We start from the raw sequence: 23,178 nt of genomic DNA on the forward strand, positions 1-23,178 counted from the left end.
CCTTCCGCCCCGCCCATCTAAGGAGGGGACGCAGGACGTACATACGTCAACGGGCAGAGGCCATCATTGATTCGGTATGCTACGCCGTTCGCGCAAGAAAGTGCCCGACTCGAAAACATTTCCGGGTTCAAGATGGTCGCCCAAACTATTTAGTGAGACTTCCTCCATCCTTCTGCATTCCACTCCGGTTTTTTAACCTGGATGTGACGTCCTAAAGGACCCGACGGAAATAGAACGGAAGGCGGTGTAAAATGGCGAACCGTACTGTAAAAGACGCGCACAGCATCCACGGCACCAACCCTCAGTATCTGGTGGAGAAGATCATTCGGACGCGCATTTATGAGTCCAAATACTGGAAAGAGGAGTGCTTTGGCCTTACAGGTGAGCAAGAGCGCGCCGTTCCCCCCGCCCCAACCCCGGTCGTCTTGTGGCCCAGTTCTCCAGACCAGTCCGATAGGACTGGCCCCTGGGGGTGAGACTAGGGGGGGAATCATTGACAGTCATTCAGAAAAATCTGAGCGCCTACTCTGTGCCTAGGCTTGTGTTGGGCTTTGGGAACACAGATGGATCTGATAGGACCTCATTCGGAAGGGTGTCACGTTGCGGTTCTTTGAGTCATTCCATGTTTAATAACTTGATGGGTTCCAAACAGTGTTAAGCACAGGGACCCTGAAGGTCTTAAAGGAATGTCAATATGCCTGAAACCAATTCATGATCTTCCTATACTCAAATCTGAACCATTTGCAGTATTTCCACATCCCAGTCCTAATATAAATATATGCTCTTCAGAGAAATATTCCAGGTAGTCTTTGATCTTTGTTGAATTCTGGCTCCTCTTTTGGAGCTGTGTTACCCCAGCGAACCATGGCTTTCTTTACTGTAAAACGAGCATAGTAATACCGAACTCAAAGGTCAAAGCGTTGTTCTAAGGATTAAATGAAATGTATAAAAAGTGTTTGGTATGATAAAAGGAATCCAAATCGGAGAAGAAGTAAAGCTGTCACTGTTTGCTTTATAGTATCATGCTATACATGATACTATACATAGAGATATGTATGATACTATACATAGAGAATCCTAAAGATGCTACCAGAAAATCAATGATTTGGTAAAGTAGCAGGATACAAAATTAACATGCAGAAATCTCTTGCATTCCTATATACTAATGATGAAAAATCTAAAAGAGAAATTAAGGAAACACTCCCATTTACCACTGCAACAAAAAGAATAAAATACCTAGGAATAAACCTGCCTAAGGAGACAAAAAGACCTGTATGCAGAAAATTATAAGCCACTGATGAAAGAAATTAAAGATGATACAAACAGATGGAGAGATATACTATGTTCTTGGATTGGAATAATCAGCGTTGTGAAAATGACTATACTACCCAAAGCAATGTACAGATTCAATGCAATCCCTATCAAACTACCAATGGCATTTTTCACAGAACTAGAACAAAAAATTTCACAATTTGTATGGAAACACAAAAGACCCCGAATAGCCAAAGCAATCTTGAGAAAGAAAAATGGAGCTGGAGGAATCAGGCTCCCTACTTCAGACTATAGTGCAAAGCTACAGTAATCAAGACAGTATGGTACTGGCATAAAAACAGAAATATAGATCAGTGGAAAGGATAGAAAGCCCAGAGAAACCCACGCACATATGTCACCTTATTTTTGATAAAGGAGGCAAGAATATACAATGGAGAAAAGACTTCCTCTTCAATAAGTGGTGCTGGGAAAACTGGACAGCTATATGTAAAAGAATGAAATTAGAACACTCCCTACCACCATACACAAAAATAAACTCAAAATGGATTAAAGACCTAAACGTAAGGCCAGACACTAGAAAACTCTTAGAGGAAAACATAGGCATAACACTCTATGACATAAATCACAGCAAGATCCTTTTTGACCCACCTCCTAGAGAAATGAAAATAAAAACCAAAATAAATGGTACCTAATGAAACTTAAAAGCTTTTGCACAGCAAAGGAAAACATAAACAAGATGAAAAGAGTGTCTGGTATAGTTACAGCTATATGTTAATAAAAAACACTCAGTAATCAGTGGTGGTGGTGGTGCTGTTACCGTTGTTAACTACTGCTGTGCTCTTACTGCTCTGCCACCACCCTAGCTGTGTGTCCATGGACGAGTCATATTGTTTCTCTGAGTCACCATTAAATTTTGGAGTCATGTAAGGTTTACTTTGGGGGCTTTTTCTCATCCCATAGTTTCTTCTTGGATGATCTCCGTACCACAGTTACCTCATATATATAGATGCCTTTAAATTTATCTCTGCAGCCCAAATCTTCCCCTGAGATCTAAGTCTCTGATTCCAAGGCATGCCAACTCCATATGTCCAAAAGTGAACTCATGACCTTTTTTCCCCCCAACACTAGGTTATGTTCCCTTGTCATACATTTTCACTGCATTCTGCATCTTCTTTCAACTACTGATCACACTTTCAATATTTTTTTTAATGCTTTCTGCCTTGCCTGACTGTAAACTCCATAAGAGTAGTCATTGTGTCCCTCTTCTTTATCCCTCTACCTGTATCTCTGCTACTTGGCACCTAACTATAAATTGCCAACTGTAATATGGAATGAATTAATATAGAATTTATCCTAAGGGAACTTGGAGAAGTCTGATTTATAAAGTGATTTCCCATTAATAGTACCTAACACTTATTTATTTATTTATTATCTGTGTGTCAGGTAGGTATTAGCATTTGTTTGTATTATCTCATTTGATTCTTACTATAGCCCTTAACTTTGTACCTTTATTATTCAAATTTGAACTGACAGGCTCAAAGAGAGGTGAAATGACTTGCCCTGGTTCACACAGCTAGTGTTTGATTTTTTTTTTTTTTAAATATTTATTTATTTATTTATTTATTTGGCTGAGCTGGGTCTTAGTTGTGGCATGTGGTATCTAGTTCCCTGACCAGGGACCGATCCCGGGCCCCCTGCATTAGGAGTACGGAGTCTTAACCACTGGACCACCAAGGAAGTCCCTGGTGTTTGATTTTTTTTAATTTTTATTTATTTTTTTATACAGCAGGTTCTTATTAGTTATCTATTTTATACATATTAGTGTATGTATGTCAATCTCAATCTCCCAATTCATCACACACCACCACGCCCACCCCACCCACCCCACCCCCCACCCCACCCCTCACCGCTTTCCCCCCTTGGTGTCCATACGTTTGTTCTCTACATCTGTGTCTCTATTTCTGCCTTGCAAATCAGTTCATCTGTACCATTTTTCTAGATTCCACATATATGCGTTAATATGTGATACTTGTTTTTTTCTTTCTGACTTACTTCAGTCTGTATGACAGTCTCTGGGTCCATCCACGTCTCTACAAATGACCCAATTTTGTTCCTTTTTATGGCTGAGTAATACTCCATTGTATATAGGTACCACATCTTCTTTATCCATTTGTTTGTCGATGGGCATTTAGGCTGCTTCCATGACCTGGCTATTGTAAATAGTGCTGTAGTGAACATGGGGGTGCATGTGTCTTTTTGAATTATGGTTTTCTCCAGATATATGCCCAGTAGTGGGATTGCTGGGTCATATGGTAATTCTATTTTTAGTTTTTTAAGGAACCTCCATACTGTTCTCCATAGTGGCTGTATCAATTTACATTCCCACCAACAGTGCAAGAGGGTTCCCTTTTCTACACACCCTCTTCAGCATTTGCTTGTAGATTTTCTGATGATGCCCATTCTAACCAGTGTGAGGTAATACCTCATTGTAGTTTTGATTTTCATTTCTCTAATAATTAGTGATGTTGAGCATCTTTTCATGTGCTTCTTGCCCATTTTTATGTCTTCTTTGGAGAAATGTCTATTTAGGTCTTCTGCCCATTTTTTGATTGGGTTGTTTGTTTTTTTAATATTGAGCTGCATGAGCTGTTGATATATTTTGGAGATTAATCCTTTGTCAGTTGATTCACTTGCAAATATTTTCTCCCATTCTGAGGGTGGTCTTTTCATCTTGTTTATAGTTTCCCTTGCTGTGCAAAAGCTTTTAAGTTTCATTAGGTCCCATTTGTTTATTTTTGTTTTTATTTCCATTACTCTAGGAGGTGGGTCAAAAAAGATCTTCCTGTGATTTATGTCAAAGACTGTTCTTCCTATGTTTTCCTCTAAGAGTTTTATAGTGTCCAGTCTTACATTTAGGTCTTTAATCCATTTTGAGTTTATTTTTATGTATGATGTTAGGGAGTGTTGTAATTTCATTCTTTTACGTGTAGCTGTCCAGTTTCCCAGCACCACTTATTGAAGAGACTGTCTTTTCTCCATTGTATATTTTTGCCTCCTTTTGTCATAGATTAGTTGACCATAGGTGTGTGGGTTTATCTCTGTTCCATTGATCTGTATTTCCCTAGTGTTTGATTTTGACAACAGTATTGGAAGGTTATTATCCCCATTGTCTAGATGAAGTTCGCTCAAGGTTGTGTAGCTATTGAGGAGTTGTTTGTTGTTATTGTTTTGTTTCTTCTAACTCTTAATCTGGCTTTTTTTTTCTCCTAACATGATGCCAAGCACGGACTCTGAAGTTAGACTGCTTGGATTAAAACCCAGGCCCTGCCACTTTCTGGCTTTGGACCTTGAGCAAATCACTTAATCTTTCTTAGCCCTCATTTTCCTAGCTAAAAACAAGGACAGTGCTAGAACTTACCTCCATGGCTTGTTGTGAAAATTAAATGAGATAATATGAAATGCTTAGCAGAGTACCTGTTATATAATCATCTTTCAGTGTATATTGGCTGCTGCTATTATTATTATTATTAATTATTATTATTACACTCTCATTCTCCTAATATTAAACTGTTAATTCAAGAGCACCAAATGTTGAACTAACTTTAACTTCTCTCCACTTCAAACCTGGAAAAGCTTAGTCCTGATGTGTCTGAGATGCCACTCTGTTTTTGTTTTTTAGCTGAACTTGTAGTTGATAAAGCCATGGAGTTAAGATTTGTGGGTGGTGTCTATGGTGGCAACATAAAGCCAACTCCCTTTCTCTGTTTGACCTTGAAGATGCTTCAGATTCAACCCGAGAAGGATATCATTGTAGAGTTTATCAAAAATGAAGATTTCAAGTGAGTGAAATGTTTATTAGCTAATATAAAAACTTCAATTTCATGGTCCAGAATTTGGCTTTAGTTAAGAGGAGTGAAAACAGTGTATCTCATTTCCACAGAGTTCCACTCTAGGATTTTGCTCTTGAGCCTCTTGAGTTTGTGTTTTTCCTGTTTTGATTGCATTGACCTTCTCCTTCACTTTCTCAGTCTTGATGGCTTTTCCCCCCAAAACAGTATTTCACAAACTCACTGAGCATATATTAAGCAGAAGTGAGTGCCTAATATGTTGGTAGCACTGAATGCTTAAGGATGAAGAAAACAACATAGTGTGGTAAAGAAGAGGGAAACTTTGGTGTTAAATGTAGGTTCATGTCCAGACCCTGTTACTTATTAACTGTGACCTTGGAGAAGTTACTTAATTTTCTAAATTTTACTTTACCTATAAAATGAAACAGTAATAGCAACTCAGGATAGATGTGAGGATTAAGGAAGACAGAACAGTAAATCTCCCAACACAGTGCCTATTGCAGGGTATATGGCCCAGAAATATAAGCTGCTCTTATTATTTTATTATCCATTTTCAAGGAGCTCACAGACAAGTATAGGAGACAGACATAATAATAGATTATTATGTGCCACCCTCTATTCTAAAAAATTTAATATAATAATTTATTTAAACTTCACAAAAACCCTGTAAAATTATTATCCCTATTATATAGGGGAGGAAACTGAGGCAGAGAGAGATTGATTTCCCCAAGGTCAAATGCTGGTAAGTGGCAAAGCTAGTTTCAGAGTCCATATCCTTTGACACTCTATTTTGTTTGTCATATACAGAAACTGTTGAGTTTCAAATGCCTACTCTTTATCCAAGTGGAGATTTGAGTGGGTAGTTGGGATATAGGAGAAAGGGAAAAGAAAGGAATCTTACAAACATTAATGGCTAGAAAACACCTAACTTTTACTAGGCACTTACTGTGTGCTATATGCTATGCTTAGCACCTTACATACATTTTTTACTTAATACACCAAGCCATCAAATTAGGGACTATCAGCTACATTTTATAAGGATTGAGAAAGCAAGTAAATTGCCCAGTGTTACAGAGTTAGTAAATAATGGAATCAGAATTTAAACCCAGATGACTTTGACTTTTTTCCATAACCAGCATTCTGCTTCCTAGCAACAATTTATATATTCATATCTATGTAAATTGGTTGTATTGTTAGTAAATAAATCTTATACTTTCGGTTGTTAAATTTAGTATCTCATTTGATTCTTAAAATAATCCCATGAAGTAAATAGGTTGTATCCTAGTTTTACAGATGATATAATAGACCCTGAAAGTTGAGCAGCATATCCTAAGTAACCACAGCCAGTAAGTGGTAGAATGAGAACTTGAACACAGGTCTCCATATTTTAGCTTTCTACTGCCCCATGCTGCTTCTAAAAATTTAGCTTTCTTATCTGCCAAAGAGAAGAAAGAACTTGTTTATCCACTACTGTCATGAGAAAAGCCAGTTGTAAAACTCAGGAACTTTTTAGGATGGCCTGTTGTTTCACTGTCATCTATCTGTTAGATATGTCCGCATGTTGGGAGCACTTTACATGAGGTTGACAGGCACTGCAATTGATTGCTACAAGTACTTGGAGCCTCTATACAACGACTATAGAAAAATCAAGAGCCAGAACCGAAATGGAGGTGAGTATGGTGCCAGGTGTCTAGACCTTCATCCCTGAGCCAGTTTTTATTTCACCAGTATCTCTAGTGTCACATTGTCACATACATTGTGAGTGTTGCTCTTAATCCAGATTGTTACTGTCTTCAGTCAGGTCCTCCTTCTCTCGCATGGGGAGTAGCACTCCATTAGACTACTAGCTTCCTTTTGACCTTACCCAGTCTGCCCGTCTGCCTGTCTTTCCAGCTGCATCTCATGTTAATCCTTGCTTTGCATCATGTGCTCCATCCCATAAAGTTCTAGCTCCTGAATGACCTTTGCTGTAAAATCCTTCTCCAGACCTCCCAGACTAGGTTAGTTTTCCATACATTACACCTTCACAGTTCTTTCTACTGGCCTCTCTTGTACGATACTTCACCCTGCAGTATATAGACTGTACTCATACTTCTGTAGGAATCCCACTGAAAAATAATAAGTGTATCCAGGAGGGGCAGCTCCATACCTTTTACAAAGAGACACATTTTGTGGTAAAATGGGATTCAGGGAATGCAGTCAGAACTTTTTCTCACTTAGTATCATAACAAAAGATTAGTAGCATTTGCCTTTACCCTCTACATATTACACTAAGGAGTAGAAGTTAAGAATTCGGTATTATTCTTTAAACTTTTATTAACTTATTCATTCATTGAATAAATACATATTAGGTGTCAGTGTTATGGCAGGTACTATGCTATGTACTGAAAATAATATGGTGAACAAGATGGACATGGTCATGGCCATCATGAAATTACTTAGTTATGGCTATATTATGTTAAACTAAGATAGGATTTTTAAACCTAGTGACAATTTGGGCCAGATATTTCTTCATTGTGGGGAGCTGTCCAGTGCATTATAGGATGTTTAGCAGCATCCCTGGCTTCTACCCACTAGAGCACCCCATAGTTGCAGGGGGCAACACCACTGAACTGAGAACCAAGAACCACTGAACTAAGGTAATGTTTACCATAGAAATTCTAAAAAGCTATTGCTCCACTTACCATATAAGATACATGATTCTTAAAAATAGCAAATCACTATGTTGTACACCTGGAACTAATATAATGTTGTAAGTCAATTCTACATCAATTTAAAAAAAGTTTGCTGACCCATGCAGGGGGAAAGATACATATTCTATATTCAGGAACTTAGTGGGTTCACATGAGAAATTGCACTTGAGTTATAAATTTTATTCATGAACATTACCCCATTACAATTCAGGACTCTTTGTGCTTGTTTTTGTGTCTCTCCTGCTAATTGGGACAGCTTCATTCATCCCTTTATCCCCAGCTCCTAGAAGAGGCATGGCACATAAATGGCCTCAATAAAAGGGAGTTGAATGAATGAAGATAGGTGGTGATGACAAGAATATGAAAGGCTGTAGTTTGAGCCCAGGTTTGACAGTCCCTTCAGTGTAACTGCCACACTGCAATAGCTTTATTAGTGAATGTGCAGGCAAAGGGAAGCTGCAGAGAATTCACACTTTCTATACCAAGTACCCTGTTAGATATCTTACATAAAGAGTCTTACACTTCTTTTACTTTTTGGCTATTTAAATTTATTTCCTAGTTACTTGAGCTTATTATTTTTCAGAGTTTGAACTGATGCATGTGGATGAATTTATTGATGAACTATTGCACAGTGAGAGAGTCTGTGATATCATTCTGCCCCGGCTACAGGTAAGAGATAAAGGTCATACACACACAATACACAATACATAATAAAATGTGTAAAGATCTCTTTACACGCATACATGATAAAACACCATGGAGCCCAGAATCTTTTTTTTTAATTGAAGTATAGTTGATGTACAATATTATGTAAATTATAGGTATACAGTATAGTGATTTACAATTTTTAAGGGTTCTACTCCATTTATAGTTATTATAAAATATTGGCTATATTCCCTGCATTGTACAGTATATCATTAGAGTTTATTATATACCTAATAGTTTGTTCCTCTTAATTCCCTCCCCCCTTCCCTCTCCCCTCTGGTAACCACTAGTTTGTTCTCTATATCTGTGAGTCTGCTTCTTTGTTACATTTACTAGTTTGTTGTATTTTTTAGATTCTACATATAAGTGATATCATACAGTATTTGTCTTTCTCTGTCTGATTTATTTCACTTAGAATAATATCCTCCAATACTGTATAGCACAGGGAACTGTGCTCAATACTCTGTAATAACCTAAATGGGAAAAGAATTTGAAAAAGAATAGATATAAGTATATGTATAACTGAACCACTTTACTGTACAGCTGAATCATTTTACTGTATACTGTACTGTACTACATTATGAAATAAAATTTTTTAAATAAATAATTTTAAAATAATATCTCCCAAGTCCATCCATGTTGCTGCAAATGGCAAAATTCCATTCTTTTTTATGGCCGAGTAGTATTCCATTGTATATATAGACTACATTTTTTGTTCCAAATATACATATGTATTTCTTTATAAAAAATTAATGTAATTATGACAATATACTTTAGGTTTTCTTTTTTAATTTTTATTGGAGTATAGTTGATTTACAAGGTTATATTAGTTTCAGGTGTACAGTAAAGTGAATCAGTTATACATATATCCACTCTTTTTTAGATTCTTTTCCCATATAGGTCATTACAGAGTATTGACTAGAGTTCCCTGTGCTATACAGTATAGGTCCTTATTAGTTATCTATTTTATATATAATAATGTGTATATGTCAATCCCAATCTCCCAATTTATCTCTCCCCCCTCTTCCCCCTCTGCTAATCATAAGTTTGTTTTCTGCATCTGTGACTCTATTTCTGTTTTGTAAATCAGTTCATTTTTACCATTTTTTTAAGATTCCACATATAAGTGATATCATATATTTGTCTTTCTCTGTCTGACTTCACTCAGTATGACAATCTCTAGGTCCATCCATGTTGCTGCAAGTGGCATTATTTTGTTCTTTTTAATGGCCGAGTAATAATCCATTGTATATATGTACCACATCTTCTTTATTCATTCATCTGTTGATGGACACTTAGGTTGCTTCCATGTCTTGGCAATTGTAAATAATACTTCTGTGAACATTGGTGTGCATGTATCTTTTCAAATTAGTGGTTTTGGGTTTTTTGGGGTATTTACCCAGGAGTGGAATTGCTGAGTCATATGGTAGTTCTGTTGTTTTTTTTTTTTTTTGAGAAACCTCCATAATGTTTTCCACAGTGGCCACACCAATTTACATTCCCACCGATACTAAATGAGGGTTCTCTTTTCTCCACATCCTCACCAACATTTGTTATTTGCATTTTTTTTGATGATAGCCATTCTGACAAGTGTGAGGTGATATCTTATTGTGTTTTTTTTGATTTGCATTTCTCTGATGATTAGTGATGTTGAACATCTTTTCATGTGCCTGTTGGCCATCTGCATGTCCCCTTTGGAAAAATATCTACTTAATTCTTCTGCCCATTTTTTTAAATGGGGTTGTTTGCTTTTTTCTTATGGTCCTCCTAATTAGCAGTCTTCATGTCTATGAGAAAGATAGGAGATTGGGAGTGAGAAGAAAACAAAAAAAGTGATTGAAGGGTAGGGCTTTAAAAGTGAATAACACAAGAAAATTTTGTTCTTTAAAATGTTATATTAAGGAGATTGTAGTAGAATAGGTTTTAAAGCTTTGTGAGCAGTTTTTCAAATTGATCTTCATATAAAAATCTAGGATATGAAACAGATGAAAGGAAGGTCAGGAATGGGAGACTGACCCATCTTAAATATCATCTTTATCATCTTACCTCCCTTTCCTAGTGAGAAATGATTGTCTGTGAAGCATCTTTCAAGAATGAGTCTTACAGCATATGATTTTAAAAATAATATTGTAAAATACAAACAGAAAACAGATATCGTAGGTAGCCTAAAGAGAAAGAGAATGGCCTATAGTGGAGAGTTGAAATTTATCCATGTTGTTGCACGTTTCAATAGTTTTTTTATTTCATTTGTTGCTGAATAGTATTCCATTGTATGGATATACCACAATTTGTTTACCCATTCATCTGTTGATGCAGAATTGCAGGGTACAAGGTCAATGTACAAAAATCGGTTGTATTTCTGTACACTAGCTATAAACAACTGGAATTTGAAATTTTGCTAAAAAGATACCGTTTACAACAGCATCAAAAAATTTAAAATAATTAAGGATAATTTTGTCAAAAGATGTGTAAGACTTAAAACTATAAAACATTGCATTACTGATGGAAACGAAAGAAGACTTAAGTAAATGGAGATATATCATGTCCATGGTATATTTTATACCATGACTTAGAATTGTTAAGTTGTCAATTCTCCCAAATTAATCTGTAGATTCAATCCAGTTCCAATCAAAATCCAAATAAAATTTGATATAACTTGACAAACTGATTCTCAAATTTATATGAATATGCAGAGAACCTAGAATATCCAAAACAACTTTGAAAAAGAACAAATTAGGGCTTCCCTGGTGGCGCAGTGGTTGAGAGTCCACCTGCCGATGCAGGGGACACGGGTTCGTGCCCCGGTCCAGGAAGATCCCACATGCTGCGGAGCGGCTGGGCCCGTGAGCCGTGGCTGCTGAGCCTGCGCATCCGGAGCCTGTGCTCCGCAACGGGAGGGGCCACAACAGTGAGAGGCCCGTGTACCGCAAAAATAAAAGAACAAATTAGGAGGACAAACACTACCTGATTCCAAGACAGTGTTGTGGTGGCATAAAGCTAGACAAGTAGATAAATGGAACAAAGTAAAGGGACCAGAAATAAGTGTACATATTTATGGTCAGTTGGTTTTCTACAGAGATGTTAGGGCAATACAATTGAGAAAGGATAATCTTTTCCACAAATGGTGCTAAAACAGTTGAATAGCCATATGGAAACCAATGAATCTCTACTGTTAGCTCATAAACTTGAAGGGGATAATAGTCTCATAAAAGCTAAGAGTATAACATAAAGAAGAAAAACATAGGTGAAAATCTTAGTGACCTTGGGTTTGACAAATTCCTATAATAAGACATAAAAACATGAATTATTTATTAAAAATTAATAAATTGGCCTTTATAAAAATTAAAAACTTGCCTTTCAAAAGACACTATTACAGGGCTTCCCTGGTGGCGCAGTGGTTGAGAGTCCGCCTGCCGATGCAGGGGACACGGGTTCGTGCCCCAGTCCGGGAAGATCCCACGTGCCGCGGAGCGGCTGGGCCCGTGAGCCATGGCCTGCACCTCTGGAGCCTGTGCTCCGCAACGGGAGAGGCCACAACAGTGAGAGGCCCGCGTACCGCAAAAAAAACAAAAACAAAAACAAAAGACACTATTATAAAACTAAAAAGGCAGGCCACAGACTGGAAGAATATATTTGTGCAACATATATCCACCAAAGTTCTTGAATCTATACTATATAAAGGACTCTTGAACTGAATAACAACTCAGTGGACAAATGAACAAAGATTCTAACAGACATTTTACCAAAGAAAATATATAGTTGGCCAATAGCACATAAAAAGTTGTTCCATACTGTTAATCATTATGGAAATGCAAATTAAGGGCACAGTAATATACACTACATACCTAGTAGAACGTGTAAAATCAGACTGACCCTATCAGGTGTTGGCGAGGATGTGGAGGAACTGTAAGTCTCCATATCCTATTGGTGACAATATAAAATGGTACAACCTCTTTGGAAAAGTTAGCCAGTTTCTTAAGAAGTTAACCATACAATCCAGCTATTCCACTTCTAGGTATTTACTCGAGAAATGAAAGCACATGTCCACACAAAGACATAAGCACAGGTAATCGTAACAGTTTTATTTATAATGGCCAGAAACTGGAAACAGCCCAAATGTCCATCAAGTGAGTGGATACAAATTGTGATGTGTCCATACATTGGTACTACTCAGCAGCAAAAATGAACTTTGGATACACAACAGCATGGATGAATCACAAAGTAATTGTGCTGAGTGAAAAAAGACAAAAAACTGTATGTACTATATAATTCCTTTCTAATAAATGTAAACTATAGTGACAAAAAGAAACAGTGGTTGCCTAGGTGCAGGGTAAGGGAGTGGGGAGGAAAGGGAATGAGAAATCACAAAGGAGCACAAGTAAACTGTTGGGTGGGGTGGATATATCCATTATATTGATATAGTGGCTTACAGTTGTATATAGTACAACTCAATACTCATCAAAATTGTATACTTTAAAAATGTACAGTTTATTGTGTATTGATTATACCTCAAAGAAACTATAAAATGTACTGCAGAAGTCACTGGAATACCTGTAGAGTAAGGGTCTTGTGCTCTTAGTGCTCTACTATTCTCTTATTCTGATGTCTGTGTAAGAATCAGCAGCATTAATGAAAGGGTCGCAGAAACACTGTTTAAGATGGGGGATGGGAGCAAATTCTTAAGTTTTAAGTAACCACAGAAACCCAAACTGGGAGGATCCAGAACTTCAGGTCTCTTTTTTGATCCTACTGCAGCTCTAATTCTGAAGCAATTTGCTGTATCCTACCTGCTTTGAGGTGCTCATTTCCTTGCTAGATATAAACTAAAAGGAATAATTTAAAGATCAAAGGTCACATAGTATATGATTCTCTTTATACGGTATATTTAGACTAGGCAAATACATAGAGACAAAGCAGATTCACGGTTACCAGGGGATTCAGGGAAGGGGGAATGAGGAGTGATTACTTAATAGGTATGGGGTGTTTTTCTGGTGTGATGAGAAAGTTTTTAAACTAGTGAGAGGTGGTAATGGAATAGCATTGAATTTTATACTTTAAAATTGTTAATTATGTATTTTGTGAATTTCACCTCAATAAAAAACAGATCAAAGGGATCTGATAAACTTCAAAGTAGAGAATAGAATGGATTACAGATACATAATAAATGGGTGAGGTAAATTTGCTCGAGGCAGCAAACCAGATGGATAAATGTAGTTGGTAGATGAGTGCTCACACTTAAATGCAATGAACCACTCTTCCTCCACAGTGACTCAGTTACAGAAAATCCTAGAAAATAATCCTGAAAATTATTTCTCCTTTTCCATATGGGCTACTGTAGACTGTGTAGTGAAAAGAATGACATTTCAAATCTGAAAACCTGATTTCAGGGCCCAGTTCTCACATTTATTATCCTTAGCTGCTACTATTATTTTTAGAAATACTGCAAGAAATGGAATACTCTGAAGTGCAGTCAGTTGTAACTAAGGGTTCCAGAGCTCGGTCATCTCTAAGCAAGCATATTGATGCAAATGAGGTAGTCTGCCTGGAGGCTAGAAGGAAAGACCACAAAGCAACCCTCACTGAGGAGAGAGAAATTGAAATATAACTGATATCTGTTATATCACCAAGAGGTGTGTTGTGGTGTGGGCCTCTCTATGTCCTGGATGAAATGACCCTTAAGACCACCTTCTGCTTTGACTTCTGTTCCTATTAAGCAACTCATAGGGCATCAATATAGCTTCTCATGTGCCCTGACATTGGCAAGGAGTTGCTCTGGAATGAATTCTAATTTTGTCAAACACAAATACTGTAAGTTAATACATTGACTTCAGTCACTTCGAAGTCTGGTGAACATTAGGGGTTCTAGACGCCCTGTCTGATGCAGTCCTAGATCCCACACTGTGGTGATCCTTTCCAAGGAGCCCTTTTTCAAGGGATTGACTTCACTAAATGGCATCTTTGTCTCATTTCTCCTAATCTTTATAGAATGTTGTTAGTGATGAGTGAGAGCAAAATAGAGAACAAATGTTACTATTTAATTTAGGGCTATCCAATGATCTCTATGTCCTTGGCACAAAAAATGGTAAGGGGTCTTATGACCCAGCCAGTCCATTTGTCAGTTTTAAACTCACCTTTGTCTTTCAGGTCCTTAGTCACTCAGTAAGGACTGCTAAGCCACATCTTAGAAGAAATGGAACCAGGAGATGGATTGTTTATATCCTGAGCCTCGTTCAAAATGCATGACTGTAGACAGCTCCCCTAAATCCTGGGTCTAGTTGAGAGTTGGTGCTACTTCAGAGCAGGACCCAAACCCCCAAACTGGGCTGAGTCTCAGTGGATCTCTTGGGTTAGATTCTGGTCTGAGCCTCTCCTGGCAGAACTACCAGCCAACACAGTCTCAAACTATTGGCCTTTGTATGTGAAGCCCATATTTTTTATTCAAGGCTATACCTATACTGATTGATATTCTAGTGACCTTAGAATATAAGATCACAGGGAATAGAGGCAATATCTGGCATAAGTGATGCTCTCTTCCACTTTGTATTTATATCTTTACAGGGGAACTTAAAAAAAATATAGATTCCAGGTATGCTAAACTCCTTAGGAAAATCTTGAACTGTCTAGGATGTCTTTGAAATGAAATTGCCTCACCTGCTGCACCACAGGTTTTCTGTCACTCCCAGAAGCCCAGTGTTGCAGCTTCAGGACATAGAGGAGATAGCAAGCCCCCCCCAACTCTCACTGTGTTCTCTGTAGAAACGCTATGTGCTAGAGGAAGCTGAGCAACTGGAGCCTCGGGTTAGCGCTCTAGAAGAAGACATGGATGACGTGGAGTCCAGCGAAGAGGAGGAAGAAGAGGATGAGAAGGTCAGACACCTGGGAGCTTAAGGGTTGGAGGAGGGAAAGTTACAGGCAATGGGAATGGTTTTTGTTTTCAAACTTTAATTTTTAACTTTCTTCAACCAAAAAATACAATATGTAGTCATTAAGAGTATAGGATTTAGAGATAAATAGACCTTGATCCATATCTCAGCTTTGCTGTTTACTAGCGGTATAATCTTGTGCAAACTACATAATCACCATTTTCTCTTCTATAAAGCAAGGATTATGATACCTTTCTTTTAGGACTGTTGTGAGCATTAAATGAAATTATATACATAAAGCCATTAGCTTTGGAACATAATTGCCTAATAAGTGGTAGCTATTAAAATAAATACTTTGGGGCTTCTCTGGTGGCGCAGTGGTTGAGAGTCCGCCTGCCGATGCAGGGGACACGGGTTCGTGCCCTGGTCCGGGAAGATCCCACATGCCGCGGAGCGGCTAGGCCCGTGAGCCATGGCTGCTGAGCCTGCGCATCCAGAGCCTGTGCTTCGCAACGGGAGAGGCCACAACAGTGAGAGGCCTGCGTACCACAAAAAATAAATAAATAAATAAATAAATACTTTGGACAAAAACAATACTGTTCATAATTGAATGCATACTAAGGAGTAAGCCTAGTTTAGGGGGAAAAAACGCCTACTGCATGATCATGTTCTTTCACTACTTGTTAAAATGCTGAAAAGTTGAAAACAAGCAAGCTGTCAGGGAGCAGTCAGGTAAACCATCATATCAATTCAACAGACTATTAGGCCACCATCAAAAGTATTATGAGAAGTGTATGATAGGGACTTCCCTGGCGGTCCAGTGGTTAAGACTCCACGCATCCACTGCAGGGGGCACGGGTTCGATCCCTGGTCAGGGAACTAAGATCTGGCATAACGTGGTGTGGCCGAAAGAAGAAAAAGTATATGATAATGTGGAAATGCTTGTGATAAAGTTAAAAAAAAAAAAAAAAAGGATCTAAAACCTTTGTGATTAAAATTATAAGAATATGTATAGAAAAAGGCTGGGGGAAATATAAGAAATTCTGGCCTATGGATACTGAGACAGTATAGATGGAAGTGTAGCTCTGAGCTAGTAGGCTCCATTTAAGTTAAGTGCTAAAGGAAGCACAATCATTAATGAATTGAAAGCCAGGCAAGGCTGAGGTGCTCTTCTGTGGTGAGAGGACCAAAAGTAGGCATTTTATTTTTAATGGAAAATTTAATCACATACCAAAGTGGAGAGAATGTGCCTCCATCTACCCATCACCTAGCTTCAACAATGATCAACTCAGCTGTTCTGTTTCCTCCACATCTCTACCCAATTGTCCCCCACCAGTTACCTTGAAGCAGATCACAGCCATCATATATTTCATATTTCAGAAAAGACAAGGGCCCCTTTTTTAAGCAAAACTATATACCATCATCACCCCCCAAATGAACAATGATGCCTTAATCTCATTAAATATTCAGTGTTCACATTTCCCCAGCTAGCCTATACTTTTTTTATCCAGTTTTTTTGTTTGTTTTTGTTTTGTTTTTTTGCGGTACGCAGGCCTCTCCCTGCTGTGGCCTCTCCCGTTGCGGAGCACAGGCTCCGGACACGCAGGCTCAGCGGCTGAGGCTCACGGGCCCAGCCGCTCCATGGCATGTGGGATCTTCCCGAACGGGGCACGAACCTGCGTCCCCTGCACCGGCAGGTGGATTCTCAACCACTGCACCACCAGGGAAGCCCGGGAAAAATTTTTTTAAGCTTCAAGTACACTATGAGTTTGTACTTAACCTTATCGATCTTACATCTGCATCTCTTTTCTTTCACATTGGAAATCCCATCTTCTTAAGAAGCATACTTACCTCTCACTACTCTTACGCAGTCCCAGAATAATGGTACCAGCACTAAACAATAATGGGATTATTAAAAACATTAAAAAAATTTTATTTGCTTTTTTTTGTCCTTAGGGTTATCCATGTATTCAAACTACTGTTTTATAGTCACTTGGAGGTGGAATTTGGGCCAGGATGGGGAGGAGAGTGTAAACTGTGTTCCTAGATGGCTGCCTATAAGCCTGTGCTCATCACTGACCCATTTTATCTCTTTTCCAGTTGGAAAGAGTGCCGTCACCTGACCACCGCCGGAGAAGCTACCGAGACTTGGACAAGCCCCGGCGCTCTCCCACACTACGCTATCGGAGGAGTAGGAGTCGGTCTCCCAGAAGGTTAAGGCCCTAGTCATTGGCCTCTTCAAGGGAGACTTTAAGCACTGTAGCGTAGAAGTTTAGACTTCATGGAAGGAAAAATGCCAGCCTATGGAGAATGTCTGCTTGTCAATGTATTAGTTGCTACAAAACAACCACTCACAAAACCTCAGTGGCAGACATTTAGTTCACACGTCTGTGGTCAGTGGTTTAAGCTGGGCTTAGATAGGAGGTTTTTTGAGTATAAGCTATGGTCCCTCATCTGGTGCAATCAGTTGTCTTTTGGCTAGTATAGGACAGCCTTAGCTAGGATGACTGGAGCAGCTCATCTCTTCTCTATGTGTGTCACATTCTAGGCTAGGTTAGGCCTGTTCCCATTGCAGTGGCAGAATACAAGAGCAAACAAGCCCAACCATGCAAGTATCTTTCCAGTATCTGTTTGCATTATATGTACAAGTATCCCATTGGCCAAAGCAAGTCACATGGCCAATCCCAGACTTGGCGTTTTAATACCCTGACTTGGAGTCAGAGGGTATTAAAGTTACATGACAAAGGACATGGATAACAGAGTTGGGTGAAGAACTGGGATAATTTTTGCAATTTACGATATCTAGTGCACCTACTAAAGTTCTTCTTTCTCTTTTTTCTTTCTGTATAGGCGGAGTCGGTCTCCCAAAAGAAGGAGGTAGGCCTTTAGTGACTTGTGATGAAGGATAGGGATTTGGGGAGGGGGATGCTGTTGTTGTGTTTATACTGTCAGACAGATATGGGAGTCTGACCAGTTATTTCCACAGCCCCTCCCCTCGCCGAGAAAGGCATCGGAGCAAGAGTCCAAGACGTCATCGCAGCAGGTCCCGAGACAGACGGCATAGATCCCGCTCCAAGTCCCCAGGTATAGCATTTGGGCCTTTTGCTATTAGTTGTCTTAAAGAAATGTAATAGGAGCAATTAGCCTCCTGCAGTACAGCAGTACCTTACTTTATTATTGTCTAGAAAAAAAGGAAGTGGATATAGAATTTGAAAATTAGACTTTACATCTTGACTGTCACTTACCAGCTTTGTTGATAGGAGGATGAGCTTCAGTTTTTTCATCTGAAATTATAGGAGTAAGACTTAACAGATTAGTGGTAAATACCCAATGTGAAATTTTTGAAATTTAGCCATAAAGCCTTGTGAATACATATGAAGTGAGTTCAGTTCTCTGCTACCAACAGTGTCCCTATCATAGGCCAAAAAATATTAAGCCAATGAAAGGAACTGGGAGAAATGACAGTGGAGGAATAGGAGGGTAGAATCTCATTCAACAGCCTTTTCTTCCCCAGGTCATCACCGTAGTCACAGACACAGGAGCCACTCAAAGTCTCCTGAAAGGTATGGATTAACCTCTATTTTGACTTAAGAATTTCACTCTTTATTCAGAAATTAAAGTCCCAATTACAACTAAGGTGGACCTGAAATTTTCTTGTATTGATGGAGATACTCAGGAATTATCCTTAATTACAGGACAAAGTTGGGCTGTTGCCCTGAAAATTACTAGAATTATGTATACTGTGTTTTGTTTTTCCTTTGTAGAATTGCAGCTTTCGATAAAGGCATGAGCTTTAATCTCAGGACACCTGGGGTTCAGTCCCAACTTTTAACACTTAACAGTTGAGTGACATTGGACAAGTCACTTTCATTTGAAAAACTTTTATTAGAAACTTCTATATGCTGTACACTGTTAGGTGCACTCAATCTCTCAGAGGTCATTTCCTCAATGGTAAATTTTGGAGAATAATGCCTAACTCGGTGTTATTCTTAAACATAAAAACACCAAGTATATTTATGAATGTTGGGTATCATCTATGTCCCCATCAGTGTTGGCATATCCCAGTCTTCCTCAAAAGTCCTTGCCCAGGTTCCCAAACAGCTGTTAAATTTAATGATTTGTATGTGTTGCCATTTCAGATCTAAGAAAAGCCACAAGAAGAGCCGGAGAGGGAATGAGTAACGGACTCAGTTTGGTTTTAGTCCAAGTGGCCTTCTGTGGAGATAAAGGCATCTGTCTATGTGGAAGAATGAAGATCTACTCCCCAGGCAGCTATAAGAATATTCTGGATTTTTTTTTTTTTACCAGAAGTTTTTTTTTTTTTTAAATGAAAGAGGTGCTGAGTTTTGTATCTTGTTTTGAATCATAATCCACATGTTTGAGAGATAATGCTTCCTAAGGGTTGCTTTTGACCTCTTTGTACAACCAACCTTGTTTGTACTCAAATTTATGAGGGCAGAATGGATTGGAACAGAAGGTATGAAACAAGGGGAGGATGTGGCCACCTGGTGACCCTCTTGTTATTAAATTTGACACACCCATTTCCTGTTTTTCTGTGGTTTAGTTTTGGTTTACACTGTGATTAGAACTGTTCTGAGAATCCTGAAATTTGTGCTGCTGCTTGCTGTACCGTTAAAAAACCAAGTCAGTAAAATATATTAGCTCCAAGTTTTATTTCTAGCAGCAGCAAGTGGTAATAAACATGAAAACTGACTGGTTAGCAGCAGCTTTATAAGAATGAATTCAGTTGTAAGGCTTCTTCTGGATCATTTAACAGTTGCACTGAACGTTCAACAAACAGTAAAACTTAACACTTTTTATATAGCATTCTTCCACAGTGTTGTTTCTTCTTCCCCTCAGCCTTGAATTCCAGATTAAGGTGCTCAGCGCCTTTATACTACTGGCATTGACATTATCAAATCTAGGCAGTAGTAGTAGGGCAACTAGGTTGAAAAAATTTGATGGAGAGAAAAGTATCTAATGCCACTCAGGGTTTTAACCTGAGTTGCTGGACAATAGCACCATTCACATAACCAGAAAATACAGCAGGAAGAGACCAGGTTTTAGAGGGGTAGGTAAGGTAGTGAGAGTTGTGGTAGTAGTGAAAATGATGCATTCATTTTAACTTGAAGTTTAATTCGAGACAGCTAAGGTATATCTAGATAAAGCCCAGACATCGTAAATAAGAGCACAGTGATCCAACCCTGAATTGACAATGTTTAGGTAATTGTGGAAGGTGTAGAACTGAATGCAGTGCCCAGGGAGATGTGTGTATATGTAAGAAAAGCCAGTAATAAAATCATAGGCAACACCAACACTGTTGAGGAAGAAGTGCAAACACCGACAAAACTGAAATGAATCATTCAGAAAGGTAGAGGAAATAGAGTGGGCTTAGAAGCTAAGGACACAGAAGTAAAATAAGGACTGAATAGTGTCCACGGGTATTGATAATCAAGAGGGTGTTGGGGTCTTTGCTAGAAGAGTTCTGTCTACCTGTTCTTACCTTTCCTCCTTTAAAAAGGAAAAAATGATCAAATGATTTCCTGCAGCTCTGTCCTTGGCAAGAATTGCGAAGACCAACTGCCTCACAGGATCCAGTTTCTTGGGAAGTCATGTTTGGTCATAGGATAAACATCCTATTGCTTGCTGTTGAACTTAAGGACTTTTGCATCAATATTAAAGCATTTGGGGATCATATTTGAGATTTCATGTTCTTCACTGATTGCTCTCCTGATAATATAAGAGCTATTATGGTTCATCATATAACTATATATAGATAGGACTGCCTTTAAAAATTAAATATAAGCACCTCTATTTGTACCTGCTATAGAGTCCTAGCAGTTATTTCTTTATCAAAGTGTTCTAAATGGAAAGAAATGTATGCTGGCTGAATGACCTTTGGACCAACCAAGTCATCATCCAGTATACTGTTAAAATTTTAAAAGTATACTTTATCTTTAAACTATAAAAATTTAGAAACCTACCCCAAAACCCCAATTTTTTTTTTTTTTTTTTTTTTTTTTGGCGGTACGTGGGCCTCTCACTGTTGTGGCCTCTCCCGTTGCGGAGCACAGGCTCCGGACGCGCAGGCTCAACGGCCATGGCTCACGGGCCCAGCCACTCCGCGGCATGTGGGATCTTCCCGGACCGGGGCACGAACCCGTGTCCCCTGCATCGGCAGGCGGACTCTCAGCCACTGCGCCACCAGGGAAGCCCCCCAATAATTTTTAATGCCAGAAATAAACCTCCCCAAGCATAAACTATAAACTTAAAGCATACCTAAGAGTGGGACATGTCGAACCTCTCTCTAGAGATCATTTTGATAAATTACAGAATTGTAGAGGAGATGAATTTAGTACAGACTTTGCTGAAGGACTATTTCTGTCAACTATGTGCTAGCCTACTGGATGAGTGAGGCCTTGGAACTATATAGCTTTACAACTTTTGACTGGCCTATATTGAGACACATTTTACATCTTACCTCTGAACTCATACATATTCTGCACTAAAAGAAATTTCAGGAAAAAATTCGTATTCCCTGTGCAAAATACATTCTGATATTTCTTATGCAGTATCAGTTTTACTATCGGGTGCAAACCACTAAATTGATTACACTTCCCACAATGTGAATTATACTACTTTAAAAGCTTTGCCATAGGGCACAATGACCTGTTAATACTAAGGAATGAAGAGATATGTGTTCTCAGGAGCAAAGGAAATAATGGATTTGGTGAGAGGCTTCCAATATAACAACCCAACTTAAAGTTCATTTCTCTAGCCCCTTTCCATTATTTTTGGTAGACTGACCTAAGTTTAAATAAGCATTAATCAGAAAAGAATGATCACAGATGCTGGCCACTCCCAGCCAAAAGTTAAAGTAACAAGTTTCCACAGACAAAAGAGATAAAATAATCTGTTTTTTAAAATGCAAGAATACAAGTTCAAAGAGATTAAAACGTAAGAGATGGAAATTAAGCATAGCAGAATTTAAGAAACAAAGATTTGAAAATTGGGAAACAAAGTCTTATTAGAAAACCCAAAATACAAAATAGACAAGGCATAGAGAAAATAGGCTGGAGGGGGAAAAAATGGAAAATAATAAAAAGGTATAGAGATAATCAAGAATAGACATGAAAAGAAATCCTGCATGTGTATAATTGACATTGCTGATAAAGAGAACTGAGCAAATCAAACTTTAAAAATTCAAATAGAAGAAAAACCACCTTGATTTAAAAGATAAAGAATTATATGGGCATCCAAGCAGAGAAATCAAGTCATGTATAGTGAGGGAAAAGATCAGGATGATCTCAGGTCTTCATTAAGGCAGAGAAGCAAAAGGCTCCAAAGGTCAGGAAAACAAAGTGTGCCAGGAACTTTACACCCAGCCAAAGTTGTCCTTAAAATATAAAGGGAATAGACATTCTCAAGTATGCAAGTGCTTAAAAGCATACAACCACTTGGGAAAAAACTGCCTGATAATGAAATTTACTCAGCAAGAAATGAATCAAATTAAGGACTCGGGAAAAAAAGAATTGGTAAAAGAAATGGTAGTAAACATTTTAGAAATTTTAAATTAAAAATGGGAAATTGGGCTTCCCTGGTGGCACAGTGGTTGAGAGTCCGCCTGCCGATGCAAGGGACACAGGTTCGTGCCCTGGTCCGGGAAGATCCCACATGCTGCGGAGCGGCTGGGCCCGTGAGCCATGGCCACTGAGCCTGCGCGTCCGGAGCCTGTGCTCCGCAACAGGAGAGGCCACAACAGTGAGAGGCCCGCGTACCACAATCAATCAACCAACC

General features: G+C 38.6%; 1 protein-coding gene across 1 annotated transcript; it reads left to right on the top strand.

Moving 5' to 3' along the window:
- The first annotated feature begins 117 nt into the window (after positions 1-117).
- Positions 118-19,651, top strand: PRPF38A (pre-mRNA processing factor 38A). Its single transcript, XM_060083531.1, has 10 exons — positions 118-381; positions 4,952-5,111; positions 6,669-6,790; positions 8,397-8,482; positions 15,275-15,385; positions 17,482-17,594; positions 18,232-18,258; positions 18,368-18,465; positions 18,896-18,944; positions 19,521-19,651. The coding sequence occupies exons 1-10, from the start codon at positions 252-254 to the stop codon at positions 19,561-19,563; spliced, it is 939 nt and encodes a 312-aa protein (XP_059939514.1). The 5' UTR covers positions 118-251; the 3' UTR covers positions 19,564-19,651.
- The last annotated feature ends 3,527 nt before the right edge of the window (positions 19,652-23,178 follow it).

This window comes from Mesoplodon densirostris, chromosome 2 (assembly GCF_025265405.1).
Source record: "Mesoplodon densirostris isolate mMesDen1 chromosome 2, mMesDen1 primary haplotype, whole genome shotgun sequence".
NCBI classification, from domain to species: Eukaryota; Metazoa; Chordata; class Mammalia; order Artiodactyla; family Ziphiidae; genus Mesoplodon; species Mesoplodon densirostris.